This window comes from Salmo salar, chromosome ssa03 (genome assembly GCF_905237065.1).
Source record: "Salmo salar chromosome ssa03, Ssal_v3.1, whole genome shotgun sequence".
NCBI classification, from domain to species: Eukaryota; Metazoa; Chordata; class Actinopteri; order Salmoniformes; family Salmonidae; genus Salmo; species Salmo salar.
The window spans coordinates 71,751,653-71,779,292 of record NC_059444.1 but is presented as its reverse complement, the minus strand read 5'-3'; the positions used below and the strand labels follow the sequence as shown (position 1 = coordinate 71,779,292).

Below are 27,640 nucleotides of genomic sequence, written 5' to 3'. Positions count from 1 at the left end.
GCCGGAACAGTCCCTTCTCCCACACCGCATCTGCCAGAACAGTCCCTTCTCCCACACCGCATCTGCCAGAACAGTCCCTTCTCCCACACCTCATCTGCCAGAACAGTCCCTTCTCCCACACCTCATCTGCCAGAACAGTCCCTTCTCCCACACCTCATCTGCCAGAACAGTCCCTTCTCCCACACCTCATCGCCAGAACAGTCCCTTCTCCCACAAACCATCAGCAAACCATCTACTTGTTATCCCCCAGCTGTCTCTTTGAGCAATGCTTAAACTGTCAGATTGCATTGACACAATGAGATGCTTGAGACATCATCAAAAAAAGAGGCACAATAACACTGATGGTGTTTTGGCATGGCCCATTGGAACGCAATGACCACGCCACAGAATGATCCTCTACAGATAGTTAGCTGAGAACATGTCAGTGCATTTGTGTTGCCCTTGGATTGAGAGATTTAATCCCAAACCAAATAGCACATCTGCCTATTCTCTGACTTTCAGGGCTCTGTTGTGTTCTTACCCTTGCACTACAGGCACTGTTTACATAGTGTTTCCATAGTAGCCACTGCCAAAAAGAGTGAATAATATCAGTGTTATCAGAGTCACCTGAGGTTCTGTTTGCTTCTTTCTGGGCCCATATCATACTTAGGTGGGCGTCTGTGGGTGGAGAGAGCGGACAATGAATCACACAGATTCATAAAGATACCACCCGTCGACCAATCAGGTGGTCAGCTGCTTGCCTCCCCTCCATCTACAATAAGCACTGCGCTGATTATCACTGAGGAAAGATCACAAAAATCACATATGATAGAATAATCCCGTACACAACTCAAGCACGAGTAAACAAGTGTATATTTTACAGCAAAGTGGCAATTACACAACACTTCACAGCATGCTGCTTGTCACAAGTCTGCACAGCGGAACTGCAAGCATGGCATTTGTGAAACAATTCACTTTTCATAAGCCTTTAATGATGTTTTCACACCTCTTAATGCAGCTGTGTGAGAGAGAGTGTGTGTGTGGGAGTGTGGCAGCGGTGGGGGTGGCAGAGGAAATTTATTTATCATGGATCAGATAGCATTGTTCAAGTGAGTTAACTGCTTTCTACAGTACAGTGCTATTTGTATCATTGAATGCAGTGAAAGGGACACAAGAGTCAACAATGTTGGTGGAGTGTAACAATATACTGAGGCACTTTATGTGTTGGTCAGTGTGGTTTCACCTAATGCCTTCCACTCCACTGGGCAAATTGGTTTATGAGGGTTTGTGGCTTTGTGATAACTCTGGTGTAACGGTCTAATAATGCATATTTTGTGTGCACCTACAGTACCAGTTTCTTTTTCATGGCTTGGTGTGTGTGCATGATTTACAGTAGTCTTTTCCCCTGATGAACTAAACCTCTAAAGAGAACATCTACTATTTTTACATTCTGCGCTCCTTTTGTTGTCCAAGTAAATATCTATGATAAAACAAATACATTTATTACACATTTAGTCATATGAATCACCTAGATGTCAGATATTGTAGATACCATCCCTACAATGTCTTGATTTCAGCCATTCATGCTCATATCTTATCTGTCTATATTCTCATATCCTCTGTCTGTTCAACCTCAATGCCTCCAATGTGGCTCCCCTGTCATAGCTGCCAGATAGCATTCAAAAGAAAAGGAAAAAGTCATTCTTAAAAGAAACAATCAGTGTACAGGAACTCTGATGTTCCTTGACCTTTCAAATGGCATACTATATAGGCTGAGTTACAGAAACCAGAGGGTCAAGTGTTGAACAACAACACAACAACAATCAGATATGTGCAACCTTGGTATGCCCTCAAGCAAATTTAACACTCTCACCAGATATTCCACCTTGATATTCAGTAATACGAGACACTGTCACCAGATATTCCACCTTGATATTCAGTAATACGAGGCACTGTCACCAGATATTCCACCTTGATATTCAGTAATACGAGGCACTGTCACAAGATATTCCACCTTGATATTCAGTAATACGAGACACTGTCACCAGATATTCCACCTTGATATTCAGTAATACGAGGCACTGTCACCAGATATTCCACCTTGATATTCAGTAATACGAGGCACTGTCACAAGATATTCCACCTTGATATTCAGTAATATGAGGCACTGTCACAAGATATTCCACCTTGATATTCAGTAATACGAGACACTGTCACAAGATATTCCACCTTGATATTCAGTAATACGAGACACTGTCACAAGATATTCCACCTTGATATTCAGTAATACAAGACACTGTCACCATATATTCCACCTTGATATTCAGTTACATGAGACACTGTCACCATATATTCCACCTTGATATTCAGTAACATGAGACACTGTCACCATATATTCCACCTTGATATTCAGTAACATGAGACACTGTCACCGGATGCCAAGTTGCCAACTCTTTCCAGAGCCCTTTTCTTCCCCCATATAGCAGCAGTACAAACACAACCACGGCTCACAACACACAAGCAAAATAAACCTTCAAAAATCTACAACCACCGTTTGATTTCATGCCAATCAGGACACCTGTTTTCCTCCTCTGCTTGTGCACCCCCCAGTCCTCAACAATCTAAACAAATAAGTGGTACAGTCTTAGAAAAAGAGGTACTAATCTACAGCCAAAGAACCCCTTTGTAACCTTTTTGTAACCCTTGTTCTAAGAGTGTAGGGCCATTCTGTGGTCATGGAATAGAAGCTACACAAGGTGCCTTCTTTTTCTTCTGTCCTCTGTTCCTCCAGCTAAGGTGTACAGAGGTGAATGACTAGGATATAAAAGTGACGCTACATTCATCTATATATAAATGATTGTCACATTGTGCAGTAAAACTGTAATACAATTACAATCAGATATGTCAGATAAGTTTGGAAAAAGGCACAGACGTTATGTACATACAGTGATCATGTGGTAAAACATATAAACACAGATTGAAATTATACAAATGTCTTCAGAAACAACCGAGTATATACATCGTTTTACAGGCAGTATCAAGCCATTGTAACACAAATTCCATTGGCTTGATGCAGAGTTCAAACGCTCTCAGCCCATTGATCAGAAATGTAGCAATAAATTATGAAAGGTGCTATGGCCTTGCAGAGTGCTTCTCTTCTCTATATGTGTATAGCGCTGTACATTTAAATAGAGCCACACTTTAGTGTATATATAATATTAATGCAAGTTCCATCAGGTAACTGACTTCAGAGACAGTTATTTTACATTATAGGTAGCTTATCTCCAGTGAGGTGTTCTTCTCCACTGGCTCCTCTGGCAGTGGTTTGACACTCCCATTTGTGTGTCCATTATGCAGGGATGCTGGAGGCCCCAAGCTTGGGCCTTTCCCACCAATGTCACCAGCTTTGGCTTTCCTTTCTGGGGATGCCACATGCTCAGATGCCCCTGGAGCTGGCGCCTTGGGTGTTAACAGGGCCTGGGAACTCTCAGGATGTCCGTTCCCATTCTGGGCGATTCTACAGATCTCCGTCATCTCTGTGACGTCCTCCCTGTCATCATCATCCTCTTCCTCCTCCTCATCTCGTACGACCCTCCTCAAGCTCTCTCGGGGCTTCAGCACCCTCCCTCTCACCTCCTGCTGCTGCTGGCGCTCTGTCAGGTCGTGGCTCTCCACCTTGCGTGAGGAGCGACACAGGGCCTTGCGGAAGCCCCGCTTAAAGTTTTCTGACAGGAAGCCGTAGACGATGGGGTTGGCGCAGCTGTTGGCGTAGCCCATTACCACAACAAAGTAGTAGAGGCCCGGGTACTCTGATGGCAGAGACACCAGCAGGTTGAGGATGTTGAGGGCGTAGAAGGGCAACCAGCAGAAGACGAACACGGCCACCACGATCACCACCATGCGCGTCACCTTGCGCTCCGACTTCCTGCGCTTGGTGGACGTGGCGTGGACCTTCTTGCCAGAGCTGCGGATCTTGAAGACGATGAGCAGGTAGCAGAGGCAGATGATGAGGAGTGGGCAGAAGAAACCCACTGTGGACGTGTAGATGATAAAAGCCGCCCGCCAAATGTCGGCCGGCCGAGGCCAGGAGATATTACAGGTGCCGCCTGTCTTGTGGACGTTGGCGAAGATTACCACAGGCAGGACCACCAGGAAGGAGATGGCCCACACTGTGCCGTTGACCACCTTGGCCACCTGGGGCCGCCGCCACCTGGAGGAGCGTATGGGATGGACCACTGCCAGGTAGCGGTCAATGCTCATGACGGTCAGGCAGAAGATGGAGGTGAACTGGTTGATGGAGTCCACGGTCATGACCAGGCGGCACATAAAGGAGCCAAAGGGCCAAAACTGGAGGGTGTTCTGGACAGCCAGGAAGGGCAGGCCCAGCATGAAGAGCTCATCAGCGATGGCCAGGTTCAGGATGTAGATGTTAGTCACAGACTCCGTCTTGGAGTAGTGCAGCACAATGTGTATGACCAGGCTGTTCCCGCCCAGGCCGATGACACAGACAATGATGTAGATGAGTGGGATGAGGACCCCTGCTACACTGGGTCCTAATGGCATCTCTGGAATGTTGGTGGAGTTGATACAGTTGAGGAGGGTGTCGTTGAGGAGGGTGTCGTTGAGGAGGGTGTCGTTGCATAGTAGGAAAGACCAGGGGAGGTCGGGGTAAGGGCTGGGGACTGTGCTGTTCTCCCACATGTCCTCTGCCATCTCTGAGGGGGCGGTGAGCAGAAGTCCAGGCAGGAGAGATGGAGGAGTAGGGGGATGTCTGTCTGTCTCTCTCAACTCCCACCCATCTGTCCTGTGGAGAGACCAGAAAGACTTATTAAACTGAGGAGATCTTTCATATCTTATCTTTTGTTGAGAAGCATCTGTAGCTCAATGGAGAGAAGGAGAGACACAAATTAAAAGGGACCTTAAAAGGGATGTGACAGACTTGACAGCGGCTTTATGTCTGTTATGCCTCTTATGGGCTCTTTCAGGGCCAAGGCACAATAGTAGCCAGACAATACGTCATTGAGGGTTTTCCAAACGGCTTTAATTGTGTTCTTGCACTTCATTCAGGTGAAAAACTTGTTTGGTAAATTCCCAGAAGCATGAGGTACATGAGAGAAGAAGACGTCAGTGTCTGGCTGTGTGAAAAGCTGCTGTTAAAACAAATCTCAAGACAAATGAAGAGCTGGGGAAAACAATGAGTGAAAGATGAAACAAAACAAAAAAGAGCAGGTGGTGGAGGTTAAATTAAATGATAAGAATGAAATTATGGAAAAAGACACCCAAACGAGATGTCATTAGGTACGCAGCCCAGCATGAGTCAGACAGGAAATAATTAAGGCCAGACAAGGAGTGAGGGCATGGAGAGAAATTGACCAGATCGCAACACCTGTGTTTGGCTTCTCTTTGTGGCTATTGACCCCTCAGACAAATTAAACAGAGTGTGTTCCCACAAACAGTCACTGTTGGGGCTAATAATTTACATTTTATTGGTAACTAGGTACTCTGGTGCACCACAGACCACTGTGTGTAGCTCTTCTGCCAACACATATGCTGTCATCGGTGTGTATGTACTTGTGTGAATGTAAATATGGAGTGTGTGTATGTGTGCACAGTTAATGTGAGATGGGAGAAAGCTCAGGTAAGCTCAAAGGCTTCGGAGGGCCCATTTCGTATCTAGCTGTGGAGTCGCAATGCCACGCTGGGTAAACATCCACTACTGATGACGTGTAGGGGTTCTGGAACAAATTAACACCTGGCTTTCTCTCTCTCTACCTCCTTCCATCATACTGTGTAGATCCCATGAAAACACAGACAGGAATGGCCCTGGATTCATCTCTTTATGCTAAGAAGCTGTAACAGCAATGTATAGTTTTAAATCACTTGCAAAAATGTGACTTGTTTTTTTTTTTTATTAAAAAGAAGATGATGTATTGATTTAACATAATGACCTGGGTCAAGCAGGTCATCCTTTGTCCCTTGGACCTGGTCCTGTGTCATAGGTACCATCATCACAAGAGAGGTATTTGGTCAGCAATGGATGTACTGAACTACAAAGTGGACACACACATGAATTCTAGGGACTTCCCACTGGGCAAAAACTGGTTGAATCAAGGTTGTTTCCATGTCATAAAAAATAAATGCATGTGATGATGTTAAATCAACGTGGAAAACGGATTGGATTTGCAAAACGTCATCAACGTAAGGGAATTTTGTATTTTTTTCACCAAACTTTTAACGTAAATCCAATGTCATGGTGCAAATTTTGTTGATTTCATGTTGACTTCACATCAGTTGACAATTCAACCAAATATACATAAAAAATAGTAGTTGAACAGACATCTGTACCAAGTGGGTTAGAACATGTCATATCTATCACCACAGTTTGATGTAATTCCATTTTGCATATTATCATGGCTTTCAAATCTATTCGTTTCTGTCCCATGAAATATGCATAATAATTTTTTCTCTGTTTTCGGAAATGTCATTTAATGAATTTCTTTCAGGAAAATCAAAACCCTACTTATAATTGCACAGACATGAGCTGAGTGACGATCGTCAAAATGAGTAGACCAAGGTGCAGCGTGGTACGTGTTCATATTTCTATTTTTTATTAAACTCAGAACACGAAATCAAACCAACAAACAAAGAAAAAACGAACGTCACGTTCTGCAGGCTTACGGAGCTGTACAAAAACAAGATCCCACAACTGAAGGTGGAAAAAAGGGCTGCCTAAGTATGATTCCTAATCAGAGACAATGATAGACAGCTGCCTCTGATTAGGAACCATACTCGGCTCATCACAAAAAAATAGAAAACATAGAATGGAACATAGAAATAACACAGAATGCCCACCCCATGTCACACCCTGACCTAACCAAACAAAGAAAAACGTCTCTCTCAGGTCAGGGTGTGACAGTACCCCCACCAAAGGTGCGGACTCCCGGCCGCAAACCTGAACCTATAGGGGAGGTGGTGTAGCCATGGTGGCGGCTCATGGTGGCGGCTCCGGTTCGGGGTGTAGCCCCCACTCTGCCCGCTAATCCCTCCGCTTTTGTGTTGAGGAGGAACCAGACCGTGGATCATCGCCGGAAGCTCCGAACCGTGGATCGTCTCTGGATGAACCGGACCGTAGATCATCGCCGAAGACTCCGGACTGCGGACCGCCGCCGGAGACTCCGGACTGGGGAACGTCGCCGGAGGCTCCGGACTGGGGAACGTCGTCGGAGGCTCCGGACTGTGGGCCGTCTCAGGAGGTTTCGGACAGGGGACCATCGCTGCAGACTCCGTGCCATGGATCATCACTGCAGGCTTTGTGCCATGGATCATCACTGGAGGCTCCGGGCCATGGAATATCACTGGAGGCTTCGTGCCATGGATCATCCCTACAGACTCCAGGCCATGGATCATCCCTACAGGCTTCTTGCCATGGATTATCACTGGAGGCTCCGGGCCATGGATTATCACTGGAGGCTTCGTGCCATGGATCATCACTACAGTCTCCGGGCCATGGATCATCACTGGAGGCTTCGTGCCATGGATCATCACTGGAGGCTTCTTGCCATGGATTATCACTGGAGGCTTCTTACATGGAGCTGGAACCGGTCTCACCGGACTGGGGAGACACACTGGAGACCGGGTGCGCAGAGCTGGCACAGGGTATACTGGGCCGTGGAGGCGCACTGGAGGTCTGGAGCTTAGGGCTGACACAACCCGTCCTGGCTGGATGCTTACTTTAGCCCGGCAAGGGTGGAGCGCTGAGGTCTGGAGCTTAGTGCTGACACAACCCGTCCTGGCTGGATGCTTACATTAGCCCGGCAAGGGTGGAGCGCTGGCACAGGACGAACTGGGCTGTGCAGGTGCACTGGCGACACAGTGCGTAGAACTGGAGCAGGATATACTGGGCCGTGGAGGCACACTGGAGGTCTGGAGCATATGGCTGGCACAACCCGTCGTGGCTGGATTCCCCCCGTAGCCCGGCAAGCGCGGGGAGTTGGAACAGGCCGCACTGGTTTGTGCTGACGAACTGAGGGTGCCGTGCGTAGAGCTGGCGCAGGATAACCTGGGCCGAAAAGACGCACTGGAGACCAGGAACGCTGAGCCGGCACAATCCTTCATGGCTGAATTACAGCTCTAGCACGGCAACTGCGGGGAGCTTGAACAGAGCACACCGGGCTGTGGCTGCGCACTGGAGACACCATGCGCATCACCGCATAACACGGTGCCTGACCAGTCCTACTCTCCCCACGGTAAGCACTGGGAGTTGGCTCAGGTCTCCACCCTGACTCTGCCAATCTCCCCGTGTGCCCCCCCATTTAGTTTTTCGGGCTGCCTCTTGTGCTTGCCTCGTTGCCGTGCTAGTTCCTCTTCTCGTCGCCGCTCTGCTCTCGCTGCCTCCACCTGTTCCCATGGGAGGCGATCCCATCCAGCCTGGATCTCCTCCCACGACCAGGATCCCTTTCCGTCCAGGATGTCTTCCCAGGTCCATTTCTCCCGACCACGCTGCTTGGTCCGTTGGTGGTGGGATCTTCTGTGACGATCATCAAAATGAGTAGATCAAGGTGCAGCGTGGTACGTGTTCATATTTCTATTTTTTATTAAACTCAGAACACAAATCAAACCAACAAACAAAGAAAAAATGAACGCCACGTTCTGCTGCAGGCTTACTGAGCTGTAAAAAAACAAGATCCCACAACTGAAGGTGGAAAAAAGGGCTGCCTATGTATGATTCCTAATCAGAGACAACGATAGACAGCTGCCTCTGATTAGGAACCATACTCGGCTCAACACAAAGAAATAGAAAATATAGAATGGAACATAGAAATATAACACATAGAATGCCCACCCCATGTCACACCCTGACCTAACCAAACAGAGAAAAACGTCTCTCTCAGGTCAGGGCGTGACACTGAGCTCATTGATAGGGTCCATAAAACACTCCGACTGTTTCCTCAGTTCACTAAAAGGTTATCATCACTTCAAAATCTGGAAGCTGAGGTGAAGCAGATTCAAAGCAGGCTTTCCACCTCACTGACGCTCAGGTTCTGATCTGAGGGAACTACATGAAGAAAGACCAAATGTGAAAATGTACTGGCAAAGGAATGTGAGAGATAAACAGATGTTTTAGGGGTTGAAGAGAAATATTATACAGTATATACACAACATTAGGACAGACTGATCAGGTGAATCCAGGTGAAAGCTGTGATCCTTATTGATGATACTTGTTAAATCCACTTCAACGCTGCTGGGTTTTTCATGCTCAACAGTTTCCCGTGTGTATCAAGAATGGTCCACCACATAAAGGACATCCATCCACTTTTGACACCTTGTAGAGTCCATGCCCCGACGAATTGAGGCTGTTTGGAGGGCAAAAGGGGGGATGCAACTCAATATTCGGAAGGTGTTCTTAATGTTTTGTACACTCAGTGTATATTTCTTAAATGTTTCATTTTGACTAAGAGCATTTTCCTCCATTGCACAATTTCTATATTCTAAATTGTTTGATTATTTTCATGCGAGGTGCATACATTTACCATCCTCCAACATTGGTGCTGGTTTCCCCGAGCTGCGGAGACACCAGGGAGAAGGAATGCGTTGGGATTGCTGCCATAAATCAAACAGAACCAAATAAAGGGCACACATGACAGGCTAACAAGATCACGCTCTGAAGTCTTCAGCTCCACATGGAGAAGAGAGGGAAGCCATTGCATTTATCTTTATACTTGGGTTATGAACATAACATTGTCACTAATGCCTGGATTTCCTTCAGTTATTAACATATTGTTAGTGAAATGGTCTTTGCACGATAGAACAGTTTTTCTCTGAAGGCTCTCTCTTATCTCCAGCATTTCCCTTCTCTGCACAGAGAAGAGCAGCTCAGGACCTGTGGGCAAGCCTTAAATTATTTTTTTTAAAGACTATTACATTTACAAATTGGGGTTCTGAGCTGTTCAGGGTACCATTGGGAAGGCAGGAATATAGTATGAATGCAGAACACACACGTCTTTTAATCAATGTCATAATCTTTTACTGCCACTCGGGAGCCATTTGTCCAGCGAACAAATATTTCTGAATGAGTCTGGCCAGTCAGTGCGGCAGTGCGGAGCTGCCATGGGAAAAGAGACATAAAAGCTAAGTGACTACTTCAGAGCTGCATCCACGTAATCAGCCCTCTTAGCCAGATCAATTTTGTTCCATAGCTGGGAAGAACAGAATACACATGCCTCTTAAAGATGATCACTAATGCACATGATCATACACGGTTTATTGGGTTCACCATCTAATACTGGGTCTAACCCCTCTTTGCCTCCAGAACAGCCTGAATTATTTGGGGCATGGAAACATTGCTCAATTGATATCGCGGGTCCTAACGTGTGCCAGGAAAACATTCCCCATACCACACCACTGCCACCAGCATGTACCGTTGACAACAGGCAGGGTGAGGCCATGGACTTATGCTGCTTACACCAAACCCTGGGATTTGTCGGAACAGGCAATGTTTTTCCACTCCTCAATGGTCCAGTGTTTGTGATAGCGTGCACACTGGAGTCGCTTCGATTTTAGCTGAGGTGTGGAACCCGGTGTGGTTGTTTGCTGCAATAGCCCATCCGTGACAAGGATTGACAAAATGTGCATTTCAAGATACACAGCACTGTTGTACTGCACCTTTATTTGGCTGTTTGTGGCCCTTCTGTTAGCTTGCCATTCTCCTTTGACCTCTCATCAATGTGCTGTTTTTGCCCACAGGACTGCCGCTGACTGGATGTTCTTTGTGTGTCACACCATTCTCAGTAAACCCTAGACACTGTCGTGCGTGAAAAGCCATGGAGGGCGGCTGTTTCTGAGATACTGGATCTGGCGCGCCTGGCACCGACGATCATACTTTAATTAAAAAATGTATTTCACCTTTATTTAACCAGGTAGGCCAGTTGAGAACAAGTTCTCATTTACAACTGCGACCTGGCCAAGATAAAGCAAAGTAGTGCGACACAAACAATAACACAGAGTTACACATGGAATAAACAAACATACAGTCAATAACACAATAGAAAAGTATATATACAGTGTGTGCAAATGAGGTAAGATGAGGGAGGTAAGTCAATAAATAGGCCATAGTGGCGAAATAATTACAATTTGGCAATTAAACACTGGAGTGATAGATGTGCAGAAGATGAATGGGCAAGTAGAGATACTGGGGAAAGGAGCAAAAAAAGAAATAACAGTATGGGGATGAGGTAGTTGGATGGGCTATTTACAGATGGGCTATGTACAGGTGCAGTGATCTGTGAGCTGATCTGACAGCTGGTGCTTAAATTTAGAGAGGGAGATATGAGTCTCCAGCTTAAGTGATTTTTGCAATTCGTTCCAGTCGTTGGCAGCAGAGAACTGGAAGGAGAGGCGGCCAAATGAGGAATTGGCTTTGGGGGTGACCAGTGAAATATACCTGTTGGAGCGCGTGCTATGGGTGGGTGCTGCTATGGTGACCAGTGAGCTGAGATAAGGCGGGGCTTTAGCCAGCAAATACTTATAGATGACCTGGAGCCAGTGGGTTTGGCGACGAGTATGAAGCGAGGGCCAGCCAACGAGAACATACAGGTCGCAGTGGTGGGTAGTATATAGGGCTTTGGTGACAAAACGGATGGCACTGTGATAGACTGCATCCAATTTGCTGAGTAAAGAGTTGGAGGCTACTTTGTAAATGACATCGCCAAAGTCAAGGATCGGTAGGATAGCCAGTTTTACAACGATATGTTTGGAAGCATGAGTGAAGGATGCTTTGTTGCGAAATAGGAAGCCGATTCTAGATTTAATTTTGGATTGGAGATGTTTAATATGAGTCTGGAAGGAGAGTTTACAATCTAACCAGACACCTAGGTATTTGTAGTTGTCCACATATTCTAAGTCAGAACCGTCCAGAGTAGTGATGTTGGACGGGCAGGCGGGTGCGGGCAGCGATCGGTTGAAGAGCATGCATTTAGTTTTACTTGCATTTAAGAGCAGTTGGAGGCCAACTGCTCTATGCCATTGAAGCTCGTCTGGAGGTTTGTTAACAGTGTCCAAAGAAGGCCAGAAGTATACAGAATGGTGCCATCTGCATAGAGGTGGATCAGAGAATCCCCAGCAGAAAGAGCGACATCATTGATGTATATAGAGAAAAGAGTCGGCCCGAGAATTGAACCCTGTGGCACCCCCCTAGAGACTGCCAGAGGTCCGGATAACAGGCCCTCCGATTTGACACACTGAACTCTGTATGAGAAGTAGTTGGTGAACCAGGCGAGGCAGTCATTTGAGAAACCAAGGCTGTTGAGTCTGCCGATAAGTATGTGGTGATTGACAGAGTCGACAGCCTTGGCTAGGTCGATGAATACAGCTGCACAGTAATGTCTCTTATCGATGGCAGTTATAATATTGTTTAGGACCTTTAGCGTGGCTGAGGTGCACCCATGACCAGCTCGGAAACCAGATTTCATAGCGGAGAAGGTACAGTGGGCTTCGAAATGGTCGGTGATCTGTTTGTTAATTTGGCTTTCGAAGACCATAGAAAGGCATGGTAGGATAGATATAGGTCTGTCACAGATTGGGTCTAGAGTGTCTCGCTCTTTGAAGAGGGGGATGACCGCGGCAGCTTTCCAATCTTTGTGGATCTCAGATGATACGAAGTAGAGGTTGAACAGGCTAGTAATAGCGGCTGCACCAACTGCGGCAGATACTTTTAGAAAGAGAGGGTCCAGATTGTCTAGCCCGGCTGATTTGTAGGGTTCCAGATTTTGCAGCTCTTCCAGAACATCAGCTATCTGGATTTGGGTGAAGGAAAAATGGGGGAGGCTTGGGCAAGTTGCTGTGGGGGGTGCAGGGCTGTTGACCGGGGTAGGGGTAGCCAGGAGGAAAGCATGGCCAGCCGTAGAAAAATGCTTATTGAAATTCTCGATTTTCGTGGATTTATCGGTGGTGACAGTGTTTTCTAGCCTCAGTGCAGTGGGCAGCTGGGAGGAGGTGCTCTTATTCTCCATGGACTTTACAGTGTCCCAGAACTTTTTGGAGTTTGTGCTACAGGATGCAAATTTCTGTTTGAAAAAGCTAGCCTTTGCTTTCCTAACTACCTGTGTATATTGGTTCTTAACTTCCCTGAAAAGTTGCATATCGCGGGGGCTATTTGATGCTAATGCAGTACGCCACAGGATGTTTTTGTGCTGGTCAAGGGCAGTCAGGTCTGGAGTGAACCAAGGGCTATATCTGTTCCTGGTTCTACATTTTTTTAATGGGGCATGCTTATTTAAGATGGTGATGAAAGAACTTTTAAAGAATAACCAGGCATCCTCTACTGATGGAATGAGGTCAATATCCTTCCAGGATACCAGGGCCAGGTCGATTAGAAAGGCCTGCTCGCTGAGGTGTTTTAGAGAGCGTTTGACAGTGATGAGGAGTGGCAATGCAGGCAATGAGGCAGTGATCGCAGAGATCCTGGTTGAAGACAGCAGAGGTGTATTTAGAGGGCAGGTTGGTTAGGATGATATCTATGAGGGTGCCCGTGTTTACGGATTTGGGATTGTACCTGGTAGGTCCATTGATCATTTGTGTGAGATTGAGGGCATCAAGCTTAGATTGTAGGACGGCCAGGGTGTTAAGCATGTCCCAGTTTAGGTCACCTAACAGTACGATCTTTGACGATAGATCGGGGGCAATCAATTCCCATATGGTGTCCAGGGCACAGCTGGGGACAGAAGGTGGTCTATATTAAGCGGCAATGGTGAGAGACTTGTTTCTGGAAAGGTGGATTTTTAAAAGTAGAAGCTCAAATTGTTTGGGCACAGACCTGGATAGTGTAACAGAACTCTGCAGGCTATCTCTGCAGTAGATTGCAACACCGCCCACTTTGGCAGTTCTATCTTGTCAGAACATGTTATAGTTAGGAATGGACATTTCAGGGTTTTTGGTGGCCTTCCTAAGCCAGGATTCAGACACGTCTAGGACATCCGGGTTGGCAGAATATGCTAAAGCAGTGAATAAAACAAACTTAGGGAGGAGGCTTCTAATGTTAACATGCATGAAACCAAGGCTTTTACGGTTACAGAAGACAACAAATGAGAGCGCATGGGGAATAGGAGTGGAGCTAGGCACTGCAGGGCCTGGATTAACCTCTACATCACTAGAGGAACAGAGGAGGAGTAGGAAAGGGGTACGGCTAAAGGCTATAAAAACTGGAAGTCTAGTGCATTCGGAACAGAGAGTAAAAGGAGCAGGTTTCTGGGCACGAAAGAATAGATTCAAGGGATAATGTCCAGACAAGGTATGGTAGGATGTGAATACAGTGGAGGTAAACCTAGGCATTGAGTGACGATGAGAGAGGTATTGTGTCTTGAGACACCATTTAAACCAGGTGAGGTCACCGAGTGTGTGGGAGGTGGAACAAAAGGGTTAGCTAAGGCATATTGAGCAGGGCTGGAGGCTCTACAGTGAAATAAGAGAATAATCACTAACCAAAACAGCAAGTGACAAGGCATATTGACATTAGGGAGAGGCATGCGTAGCTGAGTGATCATGGGGTCTAGTGAGTAGCTAGGCGGGCTGGAGACACGGCGATTCAGACAGCAAGCAGGCCGGGGCTAGCAGGCTAGCAGAAGGGCCTTAAGGGGACGTCGTGACGGAAGAGTCAGTTGTAGCCCCCTCGGGCGGTTACATCGGCAGACCAGTCATGATGGATCGGCAGGGCTCAGTGTAGTAAAAAGGTCCAGGCCAATTGGCAAAATAGGTATTGTAGCCCAAGAAAATTGGCTGATGGGCCTCTTCAGCTAACAGTCCGATATGCTCTAGACAGCTAGCGGGCCGCGGCTAGCAGGCTAGCAGGCTAGCAGATGGGCATTCAGGGGACGTCGCGACGGAGGAGCCTGTTGAAAACCCCCTCAGGCGGATTACGTCGGTAGACCAGTCGCGAAGGATCAGCGGGGCTCCGTATCGGCAGTAAAAGGGGTCCAGGCCAATTGGCAAAATAGGTATTGTAGCCCAAGGAGTGGCTGATTGACCTCTTTAGCTAGCTGGGAGATGGGCCTAGCATAGGCTAGCTCCAGACTAATTGGTGCTTGCTTCGAGACAGAGACGTTAGCCAGGAGTAGCCACTCGGATAGCAGCTAGCTAGCTGCGATGAACCAGGTGAAAAGCTTCAGAGCTTGTGGTAGGAATCCGGAGATGTGGGGAAAAAGGGTTCGGTATGCTCTGGGTTGAATCGCGCTGTGCAGACTGGCAGGAGTTGTCCAGGCTAAAGGTTAGCTGATGACCGCTAGCAGTGGCTAGCTGACTACTAGCTAGTAGCTAGTTAGCTGGCTAGCTTCTGTTGGGGGTTCTGGTTCTACAGTAAAGAAAATAGCACATCCATACCACATTGGGTGAGGCGGGTTGCAGGAGAGTATGTTGGAGTTGAGGTTAAAAAATCTTTAAAAAATATATACGAAATATATGCCAAGAAAATGCGAAGGAAAAAGATATATACACGTGACACGACAGGACGAAGACAAAGACGCCTGACTGCTACGCCATCTTGAAATGATACCATGCTCAAAGTATCTTAGATCACTAGTTTTTCCCATTCTAACGTTCAGTCGAACAGTAACTGAATGCCTCGATGCCTGTCTGCATGGTTTATATAGCAAGCCATGGCCACGTGACCATTTTAGTGAATGGGGTGGTGTACCTAATAAACTGGCAACTGAGTGTATATTTTTTATTTTCCATAGGCGCTTTAATTTCACTGTCATGAGAATATGTTGCTATGGCAAGGTTATTGAGGGACAGGGAGTGCTCTCGTTTTCTTGGGCATGATATAAATGGGACAACAACAAAAACAAAAAACAACAGTAATCCAATGTTTTTGACAACTGCCACCCAGTCCTGCTCTTGGCTTCGTCATGCTCTTTGATACAGGTGTCACAGCCTTTGATGCCAGTCTATTTTGATGCTCTTCGATTGGTCGAGGGCCTTGACTCAATGCTGAGCACTTTCTGTCATTTCTCCTCTTTGCCCATCTGAGATAATGGATACAACATGAAGTTCATAGAGATAAAGATCCCTTAATTAATCATTTATAAACAGTTTAAAAAGAGTTTACTTACCATTTATTAATCATTGTTCCTACATTTGTAAATGTCAATAAGCAATCTCTAAATAGTAATTTATGCATTTAGAAACACTATTTTAAATTATTTATTCAATAATTAATAAGGTGTTTGATCATAGTATGTTTACAATTTGTAAATTATTAATAATGTTCTACTATTGTACTTATAAAACAGTTATAAAGAAATTATTATCAACTCATAAGATGATTTATAAGGCATTTGTTAATGGCTGACTAATGGTTTGATATTTATAAATGTATTTATATATAGTGCCTTCAGAAAGTATTCACACCCCTTGACTTTTTCCACATTTTGTTGTGTTACCGCCTGAATTAAAAATGGATTAAATTCAGATTTCTTTTCACTGGCCTACACACAATACCCCATAATGTCAAAGTGGAATTATGTTTTTAAACATTTTTACAAATTAATTACAAATGAAAAGCTGCAATGTCTTCAGTCAAAATGTATTCAACCCCTTTGTTATAGCAAGCCTAAATAAGTTCAGGAGTAAACATGTGCTTAACAAGTCACATAATAAGTTGCATGGACTCACTCTGTGTACAATAATAGTGTTTACCATGATTTTTGAATGACTACTGCATCTCTCTACCCCACACATATAATCATCTTAAAGGTCCAGTAGCAGTGGGTGGGTAAAATCACTGGGGAAGCCAAGCCAGAAAAAAAGGCATATTACAACCTATGTGTTGTGATAATTGCATTGTTTGCTCTATAACCTGTTCGTTCATACAGTATGCCTTGAGGGCGTGATATATACGCCTACGACCTAGACAATAAGAGGACACAGTGGCAGAATAAATTCAACCCAACTTTTGTTTCATCACAAAACCGGAGAGCAACCTCTGTCCGGTGAAGTCCACAAAGCATATTGCGTGTAGTGACAACTAAAAGATACCAAAAATGATTTAATCCAATCAATGTAACCTAAATATGATGTGGCTGTCCATGGTTCTGATTTATGTGTGTGTGTTGATTCACCCTACTTGTAGAGAAATGCCAATGCTATCCTCCTCTCTTTCATGTTGACGAAACGTCTATATCCTAGGCAAACTGGCTAAAATGCTTGCTCGCTAGCCTAACTTCCTTTCATGGACCATGTTAGCTAGTTAACATTAACCTTCTACATCTAGCTACATATTGAGCTTCCATCCTCACAGGCTGGGGGGACAATGTATGAATTTATGATTGGATCAGAATCTCCGTTATAATCATTGGCCAGTATGGAGATTTAGGTTAAGCCACAAGTCCAAATCCTTATCTCCATCCATGGCTAATTTAGGAATGGGACAATTTTAGCTAGCTAGTTAGCCACCGGAGGACAACAACACAATGTGATGCAACAATTCAAGTTGTTTCTGTTAATTACGTATTGCTCTCGATGTGATTTGAGTGAAGCCAAATCCAAATTGGCTTCTCTTGACACTTTGTTTTGGTGCGCCAGGACCATTCATAGTTGTGCTCACTCAGTTTAGCTCAACACTGATTGGCTATTATTTTATACTTTTTTTATCAAGAGAGGTCAAATTCTGTCTTCCTTTGCATCCAACGCTACAGGAGGCAACAATGTCATACACTTTTTGACCAGACAGAATCGGATAGATGGCCTACTGTCACGTCCTGACCATATAGAGCTTGTATTTTTCTATGGTAGAGTAGGTCAGAGCGTGACTGGGGGGTTTTGTCTAGTTTATTTATTTCTATGTTTGGTTCTAGTTTCTTTTTTCTATGTTGGGTTTTTTGTCTAGTTTAAATTTTCTATGTTGTGTTCTAGGTTCTTTTTTCTAGGTTGGGGTTTTCATATGATTCCCAATTAGAGGCAGCTGGTCATCGTTGTCTCTAATTGGGGATCATATTTAAATTGTTGTTTTTCCCACTAGTGTTTGTGGGAGATTATTTTGAGTTTATGCATGTAGCACCTCTTCGTCATGGTTTGTTGTTTTTGTTTATAGTTTATTGTCTGTCTTGCATAGTTTCACATAGAAATAAAGATGTGGAACGATACGCGCGCTGCGCCTTGGTCTCGTTCATACGACAACCGTGACAGAATCTCCCACCACCAAAGGACCAAGCAGCATGCCCAGGAGGAGCAGGGATCCTGGGCCCGGGAGAGAAGAGAGTGGAGGACATCCTGGACCTGGGAGGAGGTAATGGCAGGGGACAAGACCCTGCTATGAAAGCAGGCGGAGACAGCGAGAGAGGAACGGCGACGATACGAGGAACTAGCACGGCAACGACGGAAGCCTGAAAGGCAGTTTTGGGGGGGGCACACGGGGAGATTGGCGGAGTCAGGGTTGAGACCTGAGCCAACTCCCCGTGCTTACCGTGGGGAGCATGTGACCAGTCAGGCACCGTGTTATGCGGTGATGAGCACTGAATCTCAGTGCGCATTCATAGCCCGGTGCGCACTCTGCCTGCGCCCCGCATTTGCCGGGATAAAGTGAGCATTCAGCCAGGACGGGTTGTGCCAGCTCAGCGCTCCTGGTCTCCGGTGCGTCTCCTCGGTCCAGGATATCCTGCACCAGCTCTACGCACTGTGTCGCCAGTGCGCCTTCGCAGCCCAGTGCGTCCTGTGCCGGCGCCACGCACTTGCCGGGCTAAAGTGAGCATTCAGCCAGGACGGGTTGTGCCAGCTCTACGCTCCAGACCTCCAGTGCGCCTTCACGGTCCAGTATATCCTGCACCGGTTCTACGCACCAGGTCTCCAGTGCGCCTCCACAGCCCAGTACATCCTGTGCCTCCTCCCCGCACTCTCTCTGAAGTGCGTGTCCTCAGTCGGATACGTCCTGTGCCTACTCCCCGCACTCTCCCTGAAGTATGTGTCCTCAGTCAGATATGTCCTGTGCCTCCTCTTCGCACTCTCCCTGAGGTGCGTGTCACTAGTCCGGTGCCACCTGTTCCGGTCCCACGCATCAGGCCTCCAGTGCGCCTCCCCAGTCTAGTACTTCCTGTGCCTGCTCCTCGCACTCGCCCTGAAGTGCGTGTCACCAGTCTGGTGCCACCTGTCCCTGCTCCATGCACTAGGCTTCCAGTGCACCTGCCCAGTCCGGCAACAGTCTCCAGTCCAGAGCTTCCGGCGACAGTTCCCAGTCCAGAGCTTCCGGCGACAGTTCCCAGTCCAGAGATTCCGGCGACGGTTCCCGGTCCAGAGCTTCCGGCGACGGTTCTCCGTCCAGAGCTTCCGGCGACGGTTCTCGGTCCAGAGCTTCCGGCGACGGTCCCCGGTCCGGAGCTTCCGGCGACGGTCCCCGGTCCGGAGCTTCGGCGACGGTCCCCAATCCGGAGCTTCCGGCGACGGTCCCCGGTCCGGAGCTTCCGGCGACGGTCCCCGGTCCGGAGCTTCCGGCGACGGTCCCCGGTCCGGAACCTCCGGCGACGGTCCCCGGTCCGGAACCTCCGACGACGGTCCACGGCCCGGAACCTCCGACGACGGTCCACGGCCCGGAACCTCCGACGACGGTCCACGGCCCGGAACCTCCGACGACGGTCCACGGCCCGGAGCCTCCTGAGACGGCCCGTGGTCCGGAACCTCCAGCTACGGCCCGCTGTCCGGAGCCTCCAGCGATGGCCCGTGGTCCGGCGCCTCCACCGATGCTGGCGGGTTCGCAGGATGAGAAGGTTCTTCGTCCTGCACCAAAGCCGCCACCAACACTAGACACCCCCCCTAACCCTCCCTTTTGGTTTCAGGTTTTGCGGCCGGAGTCCGCACCTTTGGGGGGTACTGTCACGTCCTGACCATAGAGAGCTTGTATTTTTCTATGGTAGAGTAGGTCAGGGCGTGACTGGGGGGTTTTGTCTAGTTTATTGATTTCTATGTTTGGTTGTAGTTTATTTTTTCTATGTTGGGTTTTTGTCTAGTTTAAATTTTCTATGTTGTGTTCTAGGTTATTTTTTTCTATGTTGGGTTTTTGTCTAGTTTACATTTTCTATGTTGTGTTCTAGGTTCTTTTTCTAGGTTGGGGTTTTCGTATGATTCCCAATTAGAGGCAGCTGGTCATCGTTGTCTCTAATTGGAGATCATATTTAAGATGTGTTTTTTTCCACTAGTGTTTGTGGGAGATTATTTTGAGTTTATGCATGTAGCACCTCTTTGTCACGGTTTGTTGTTTTTGTTTATAGTTTGTCTGTCTTGCATAGTTTCACATAGAAATAAAGATGTGGAACGATATGCACGCTGTGCCTTGGTCTCGTTCATATGACAACCGTGACACCTACAGAGACAGAGGGGCGCTGTTTCACTTGCTAAGATGCTTTCTCCGGTGAAAGATATTCAGCCTCTTGCGAACTGAAGGAAGATTATAAAACACAGAGAGACGAAAGATAAGTTATTTTATGTTTTTTTCTAGGTACATTTTTTAGGGAAGCCACTGGTAAGGTCCTTCAGTCGAGCAGTGAATTTCAAACACAGATTCTACCACAAAGACCAGGAAGGTTTTCCAATGCCTCACAAAGAAGGACACCTATTGATAGATGGGGGGAGCAGATATTGAATATCCCTTTGAGCATGGTGAAGTTATTAGTTACACTTTGGATAGTGTATCAATACACCCAGTCACTTCCTAACTCAGTTGCTGAAGAGTAAGGAAACCGCCCAGGAATTTCACTATGGTGACTTTAAAACAGGTACAGAGTTTAATGGCTGTGATAGAAGAAAACTGAGGATGGATGAACAACATTGTAGTTAATCCACAATACTAACCTAACTGACAGAGTGAAAAGAAGAAAGCCGGTATGGAATAAATAAATTACATAACATACATCCTGTTTGCAACAAGGCACTAAAGTAATACTGCAAAACATGTGGCAAAGCAATTCACTTTTTGTCCTAAGTACAAAGTGTTATGTTTGGGGCAAATCCAATACAACACATTACACATTACATCACTCTCCATAGTATAGTGGTGGCTGCACCATGTTATGGGTATGCTTGTAATTGTTAAGGACTAGAGGAAAAACCTGGTTCAGTCTGCTTTCCACCAGACACTGGGAGATTAATTCACCTTTCAGCATGACAATAACCTTTAACAAAAGGCCAAATCTACACTGTAGTTGCTTACAAAGAAGACAGTGAATGTTCCTGAGTTACAGATTTGACCTAAATCTACTTGAAAATCTACGGCAAGACCTGAAAATGGTTGTCTGGCAACAATCAACAACCAATTTGACAGAGCTTGAAGAATTTTGAAAAGAATAATAGGCAAATGTTTCACAATCAAGGTGTGGAAAGCTCTTAGAGATTTACCCAGAAAGACTCACAGCTGTAATCGCTGCCAAAGGTGCTTCTATAAAGTATTGACTCAGGGGTGGGAATACTCAAGTAAATGAGCTATTTCTGTATTTCATTTTCAATAAATTTGCTAATATTTAAAAAAACATGTTTTCACTTTGTATTTATGGTGTATTGTGTGTAGATGGGTGAGAAAAAATATCAATTTAGTCAATTTTGAATTCAGGCTGTAACACATATAAATGTGGATTAAGTCTAGGGGTATGAATACTTTCTGAAGGCACTGTTTAACATGAATGGGATATTTAGGAATTCTTAATGAGTGCATTTATAAATGTGAGTAGGTCTACATGCACTTATAAATACCTCAGATGATGATTAATGTAGTTGCTTAGAAACCATTTATTAATTATTAATCAACCATTTTGCAGCTCCTAATCTAAAGTGTGCACTATATATAGCTACTTTTATAAATGTTTCATAAATGACTTGCCACTCCCCAAAAGCTGACCACATTTGTAGATAGTACCTGGCGCTCCACCAATGGCTAAAAATAACCTAAAACAAGCAACGGTAAAAGAAGAAGTACACCATTTTTTAAATTAAAAACAGAGTATCTCCAGAATACATTTTAATGCATGAACTTGCTTGAATAATTTCAGTTACATATTTCATAAGCTTCATAACTGCAGTCATTAAAACCTGTTGGGGCTAGGGGGCAGTATTGAGAAATTTTGAAAAAAATATGTGCCCATTTTTAACTGCCTCCTACACCAACTCAGAAGCTAGGATATGCATATTATTAACACATTCGGATAGAAAACACTCTGAATTTTCTAAAACAGTTTGAATGGTGTCTGTAAGTATAACAAAACTCATATTGCAGGCAAAAACCTGTGAAAAATCGATAAAAAAAATGTGAATTTTGTGACTGTACTATTTAGTGTCATTGTTTTATAGATACCATAGTGAGAAAGGATTCATTTCGCAACTCCTACGGCTTCCACTAGATGTCAACGATCTTTATAAAGTTGTTTGAAGCGTCTATGATAAACAGAGAGCAAATTAGAATGCAAGGAAGTTGACATGTCGTCACTTCATTTTTTTGCGCCTGCGCATAAATCTGAGAAGCGTGAGTTTGTCATAATTGTTTATCTAGACATAGGATAGGTTGTGTGAAAATATTACTGATGTTTAACGTTAAAAATGGACCAAAAGATTAATGCTAAACAACGTTTGACATGTTTGAACGAACGTAAATAGATTATTTACTAGGTTTTTTTGCTTTTCGGCGTGATTTTACACCCCCCACCACGTTTTGTGGGAGCATAATGAACGCTAACTACTTGGTGTTATTTGGACATAAATTATGAACTTTGTCAAAAGAAACCACATTTGTTCTGGACCTGGGATTCCTGGCAGTGCCTTCTGATGGAGATAATCAAAGGTAAGGGGATATTTACAATGTTATTATCGATATTAGATGATGCTAACTGTATAGCATAGCTTATTGTTCTTAGCATAGCACCCCGTTTATTGCAAAATGTGATTTCCCAATAAAGTTATTTTGAGATCTGGCCATTCGGTAGCAATTACGAGATGATAATATATTATTCTTTGAATGACAATATTATAATTTACCAATGTTTTCGAATAGTAATTTTGTTATGTTCACCGGAAGCATTTCAGAGAAGAAAAAATCTGAATTTCACGCTACTGTAAAATGCTGTTTTTGGATATAAATATGAACTTGATGGAACAAAAAATGCATGTATTGTATAACATAATGTCCTAGGAGTGTCATCTGATGGAGATTGTCAAAGGTTGGTGCATAATTTTAGCTGGTTTCTGCTTTTGGTGACGCCTGACCTTGAATTGAAACTGGATGTTTGTACTTTTGTGGCTATGTACTGTCCTAACATAATCTAACTTTATGCTTTTGCCGTAAAGCCTCTTTGAAAATCGAACAATGTGGTTAGATTAAGGAGATGTTTATCTTTTAAATTGTGTAAAATAGTTGATTGTTTGAGAAATTGAAATGATTAGATTTTTGATGTTTTGAATTTCCAGCCTTGTTAGCAATCCCGTCTCGGGGTTCATTGCTAACCTGTAGCCCCAACAGGTTTTTAACAAAGGCCTGATCAATCACAAGTGATCATCAACTTGGGTAACTTGCAGTTTAACCAGAAGCATACGCACAGTGTTATATGGCTGCTGAACACTAGACTAGCCGGTCTCTTTCTAAGAATCTCAGATAAATTGGCGATAATAGCTTTCCATGGGAATGAAGACTCTCAGCTGTTATTTGGTCCCACTAACAAAATGACTAGATGTAGAACACCCTCCTTTGCTACCTGGAAGGTATAATCACCGCTTCCTTGAACTGTTATTTTCTGTTATTTTTGCCTGCTGGCATTTGCAGATAACACTTTTTGCAAGCTTTGACCCTCTAGGGAACACAAAAAATCTCTGAAAAAAAGAGATTCAGTTTTTAATTAAGTATCAGTCCCATTTTTTTTTACCCAATCTAATCTTGCCCTTCAAACGGAAAGCAATCTCAAAGATTCTTGTCTCATAAATGTCAATCTTGTTTTTCCATGTCGTGCCACTGTCAGAGTCAATAAAAGCTGATGATTTAGAGGCCACATTGTTTGAAGAAATAAGGGAACTGAACACAATAATGTATCTAACAGTACAGAAAGACTTCAGTGTCCCTGAAATGTAGCATACAGCTAACCATTTTTACCAATCAGAAAGCATTCAAGCACAAATTGGGCAAAAGATTCTCCTGATAGATAGGTGATCACAGCACACTAACTAATCCAACTAGCGCTTGCATCACTCCTAACATATAGTACTAGGTTAACGTTTTGGCACTTAGTCTGTTTTTACTGTAAAATATATTACATAAAAGATGAATAAATAAATAATCACACTTGTGAGGTAAAGCATAGCTGCTGTGACAAGTTGTCTAGATAGTTGTTGGCAAAGATAACCTGTAAAACAAACACAGCCCTAGCAGACAGGCCTCTTGATAAAAGCCTTGTTTTACCTGTATGGGCCAATCAGTTAATTAGTCAGTATGGGAAACTCTACTTAGATTGCCAATAAATCCATTCCTTCAGACAGGGCCAACTCCGCCCACAACACCCCTCACATAGCCTGGTTTTCCAGTCTGTTTGTGCTTGAGCCAACTCCTCTCTTGTTGTCATGCCAAACGTTAGGTGGCTACAGCACAAAGAGCATGGGACCAGGCTACCTCACACATTCTTATGAAATAATGATCAGATATGCTAAACAACATGCAAAACTAAAGCAACCTAACAAAAATCTAAACTAAACACTTATGGAGCCCTAAAATCAGTTGGCATGTGTCATACAGATTCAGTGCCATGTTAGTAACTGAATAATATGGGTCAAATGTATGGGTCAAAGTCAAGTATCATCATACAGTTGTAGGATCTTAATTTGATCACCCTGTTGCAGGAGAACTGCAATGCAGGAAATGTTTTACTTGTAGTGTATTTGAGGTTTAAAAATACTTTTGCATTTTGTAATTTCCACTTTGAAACTTCAAACTTGATTTTCCCTATGACAAATGTATCAATCAACCCATATAAAAATGTCCATTAACTATAATCCACATGATAATCCACATTTCTTTTTGCTGCAGGATTACTTTCCTGCTGTAGAAAACTGGCTCAAATGAAGATCCTACATCTGTACATAACCACCATGTATGGCTTGGACACACCATTTGAATCAGTCTCCTTCAGTGTTGAACGCAAATAGGACCACGTGAGAACCAAGGTCAATGTCATTGCCATACAAAGATGTTTACATACCTTATCTGCTTCCATATTTCTGCCTTCATCTAAAAATCCCATCCCAACAGTCACAGAACTAAGACACTGCTCTACTGACAACTCATAATATACACTCTTAGAAAAAAACGATGCTATCTAGAACCTAAAAGGGTTCTTCGGCTGTCCCCATAGGTGAATCCTTTGACGAACCCTTTTTGGTTCCAGGTACAACCCTTTTGGGTTACATGTAGAACACTTTCCATGGAAACCAAAATAGTTCTACCTTGACCAAAAAACAGTTCTACCTGGAACTGAAAATGGTTCTCCTATGGGGACAGCCAAGGAACCCCTTTGGAACCCTTTTTTTCTAACAGTGTAGTCTCAATATGATGTCTTAATAAAAGCCATTCATTGTTTTCTAATTACAACAAACATCATTGGACCATCTACAGAACTTCCTAACATTGTGTGTTTGTACTGTATGGACTGTAAATGCCACATGACCACACATACTGAGTGTGCATGTGTGTGGGAGGTGCCAGATTCAATGGGTGGGGAAGTGTTTGTGTGTGTGTGTGTGTGTGTGTGTGTGTGTGTGTGTGTGTGTGTGTGTGTGTGTGTGTGTGTGTGTGTGTGTGTGTGTGTGTGTGTGTGTGTGTGTGTGTGTGTGTGTGTGTGTGTGTGTGTGTGTGTGTGTGTGTGTGTGGGAAAGCTGCTGGGATCCCAGATAATCCATCTGAGCGAGGTCCTACCCACATATTGAAGTCTGCCAAGAGGCCTTGAATAAATTAAAGAGTGATGATCCAGCACGTCTATAAATTAATTTTGGATGATTTATTAATGTTATTATTTTTAACCTAATCCTGTGGGTGTTGTTCTACGGGGTATAGCTCTTCAGGGCTTGCTGACTCATATACTGTCCCTCCAGAGCTACGGACAGACAGATGGAACTCATCATGCTCATTGGTGAGTCTGCTCTCCTATGATCTTTAACTTTAACTGAGCTCTAGTTTTTTTTTCTTTTGATCGCCCCCGGGCCCTCTGTCCCAGATTTTCCACCAATCGCCCAGACTGAGTGCTAAAAACATCCTCAGATTGCCTCAACTCTGTGCTCTGTCCATCTAATCGTCCATCAATCTCCAGCAGACATCAGCTCCCAGCGTCTTTCTTATCAAAACTAAACAAGTAAAAAATAAATATTATTTTTTGTCTTTTTCAGCTGGTGGGAGGAGGTGAGCAGAGGGGTGAGGGGTGTTTGGAGTGGGCATGGTCTGCAAGAACACCTTGCCTCTCTGTATTTTACACCTAGGGAATGTTGGCGAGACTGTGATAAACAGCACGCGTCTAGCAACCCAAAGGGTGCGAGTTCGAATCTCATCACGGACAACTTCAGCATTTTAGTTCATTTGCAACTTTTCACTTTTTATCTACTTTGCAACTACTTAGCATGTTAGCTAACCCTAACCCTAACCTTATAACCCTTTTAGCTAACCCTTCGACCTAACCCTAAGCTTAACCATTTTAACTAAACCTTCCCTTAAATCTAACCTTAACCCTTTAACCTAACTCCTAAACTTAACCCTAGCCTTAACCATAACCCCTAAACTAGTTAATGTTAGCTAGCTAGCTATTGTTAGCCACCTAGCTAGAATTTGTAACAGATCATATGTTATGCAAATTCGTAACATATGGTAAGTTTGCAAATTTGTAACATATAATATAAATCAGATTTCATAACATATCATACGAAATGGGTGATGGAAATCCACAAATTAATACATACCATACAAAACGTAACATATCATACTAAATGATGTGTCTTGGGTTTACAAACAGAATAATACGAAATGCTCTGAGACCAGGTTGCGTTCAAAGGCACTTAAATCTTTCCTCTTGCCCATTCACCCTTGGAATGGCACACTTACACAATCCATGTCTCAATTGTCGCAAGGATTAAAAATCCTTCTTTAACCTGTCTCCTACCCTTCATCAACACTGATTAAAGTGGATTTAACAAGTGACATTAATAAGGGATCATAGCTTTCACCTGGATTCACCTGGTCTTTCTATGTCATGGAAAGAGCGGGTGTTCTTAATGTTTTGTACACTCAGTGTATATTGCTCTAGTATAGACTAAACAAAAACCATTCAAAAAAAATCTTACCTTTCACTTTTGCAAACACGTTTTTTCGGCAAGTATCCACAGCTGGGTGATTAAATAATGGTGAAGTTGTGCTTTCTCTTGAGAAAATACCCCCAAATAAGAGGGTACACAATTGTTCTTTCTTTAGTGTGTCCGATAGAAAATAAATAAATGAAAACGGAATGAACTTTCTTTTACGCGCACTTCCACCTGACTGTTCACAGTCCGAGAGGTAGCCTGCACTGAAAGCCACCAACATTACATTAGGCTACTCGTTGCACCATCACTCGCTTGTAACTAGGTAACGGGTCTTCTGCTCGCAGGCGCCCCAGAGAGAAAAGTAGGAGGTGTTGAAATA

General features: G+C 44.4%; 1 protein-coding gene across 1 annotated transcript; it reads right to left on the bottom strand.

Moving 5' to 3' along the window:
• Positions 1-218: 218 nt before the first annotated feature.
• On the bottom strand, positions 219-27,640 carry LOC106601468 (somatostatin receptor type 5). The gene is made up of 2 exons (XM_045715261.1): positions 27,304-27,640; positions 219-4,783 (listed from the first exon to the last, which is right to left on the bottom strand). Exon 2 carries the CDS (start codon positions 4,690-4,692, stop codon positions 3,247-3,249), a length of 1,446 nt encoding a protein of 481 aa, XP_045571217.1. The 5' UTR covers positions 4,693-4,783; positions 27,304-27,640; the 3' UTR covers positions 219-3,246.

Coding starts and splice junctions, on each gene's coding strand:
- LOC106601468 (XM_045715261.1), bottom strand. CDS start 4,692: ATGGCAGAGGACATGTGGGAGAACAGCACAGTCCCCAGCCCTTACCCC.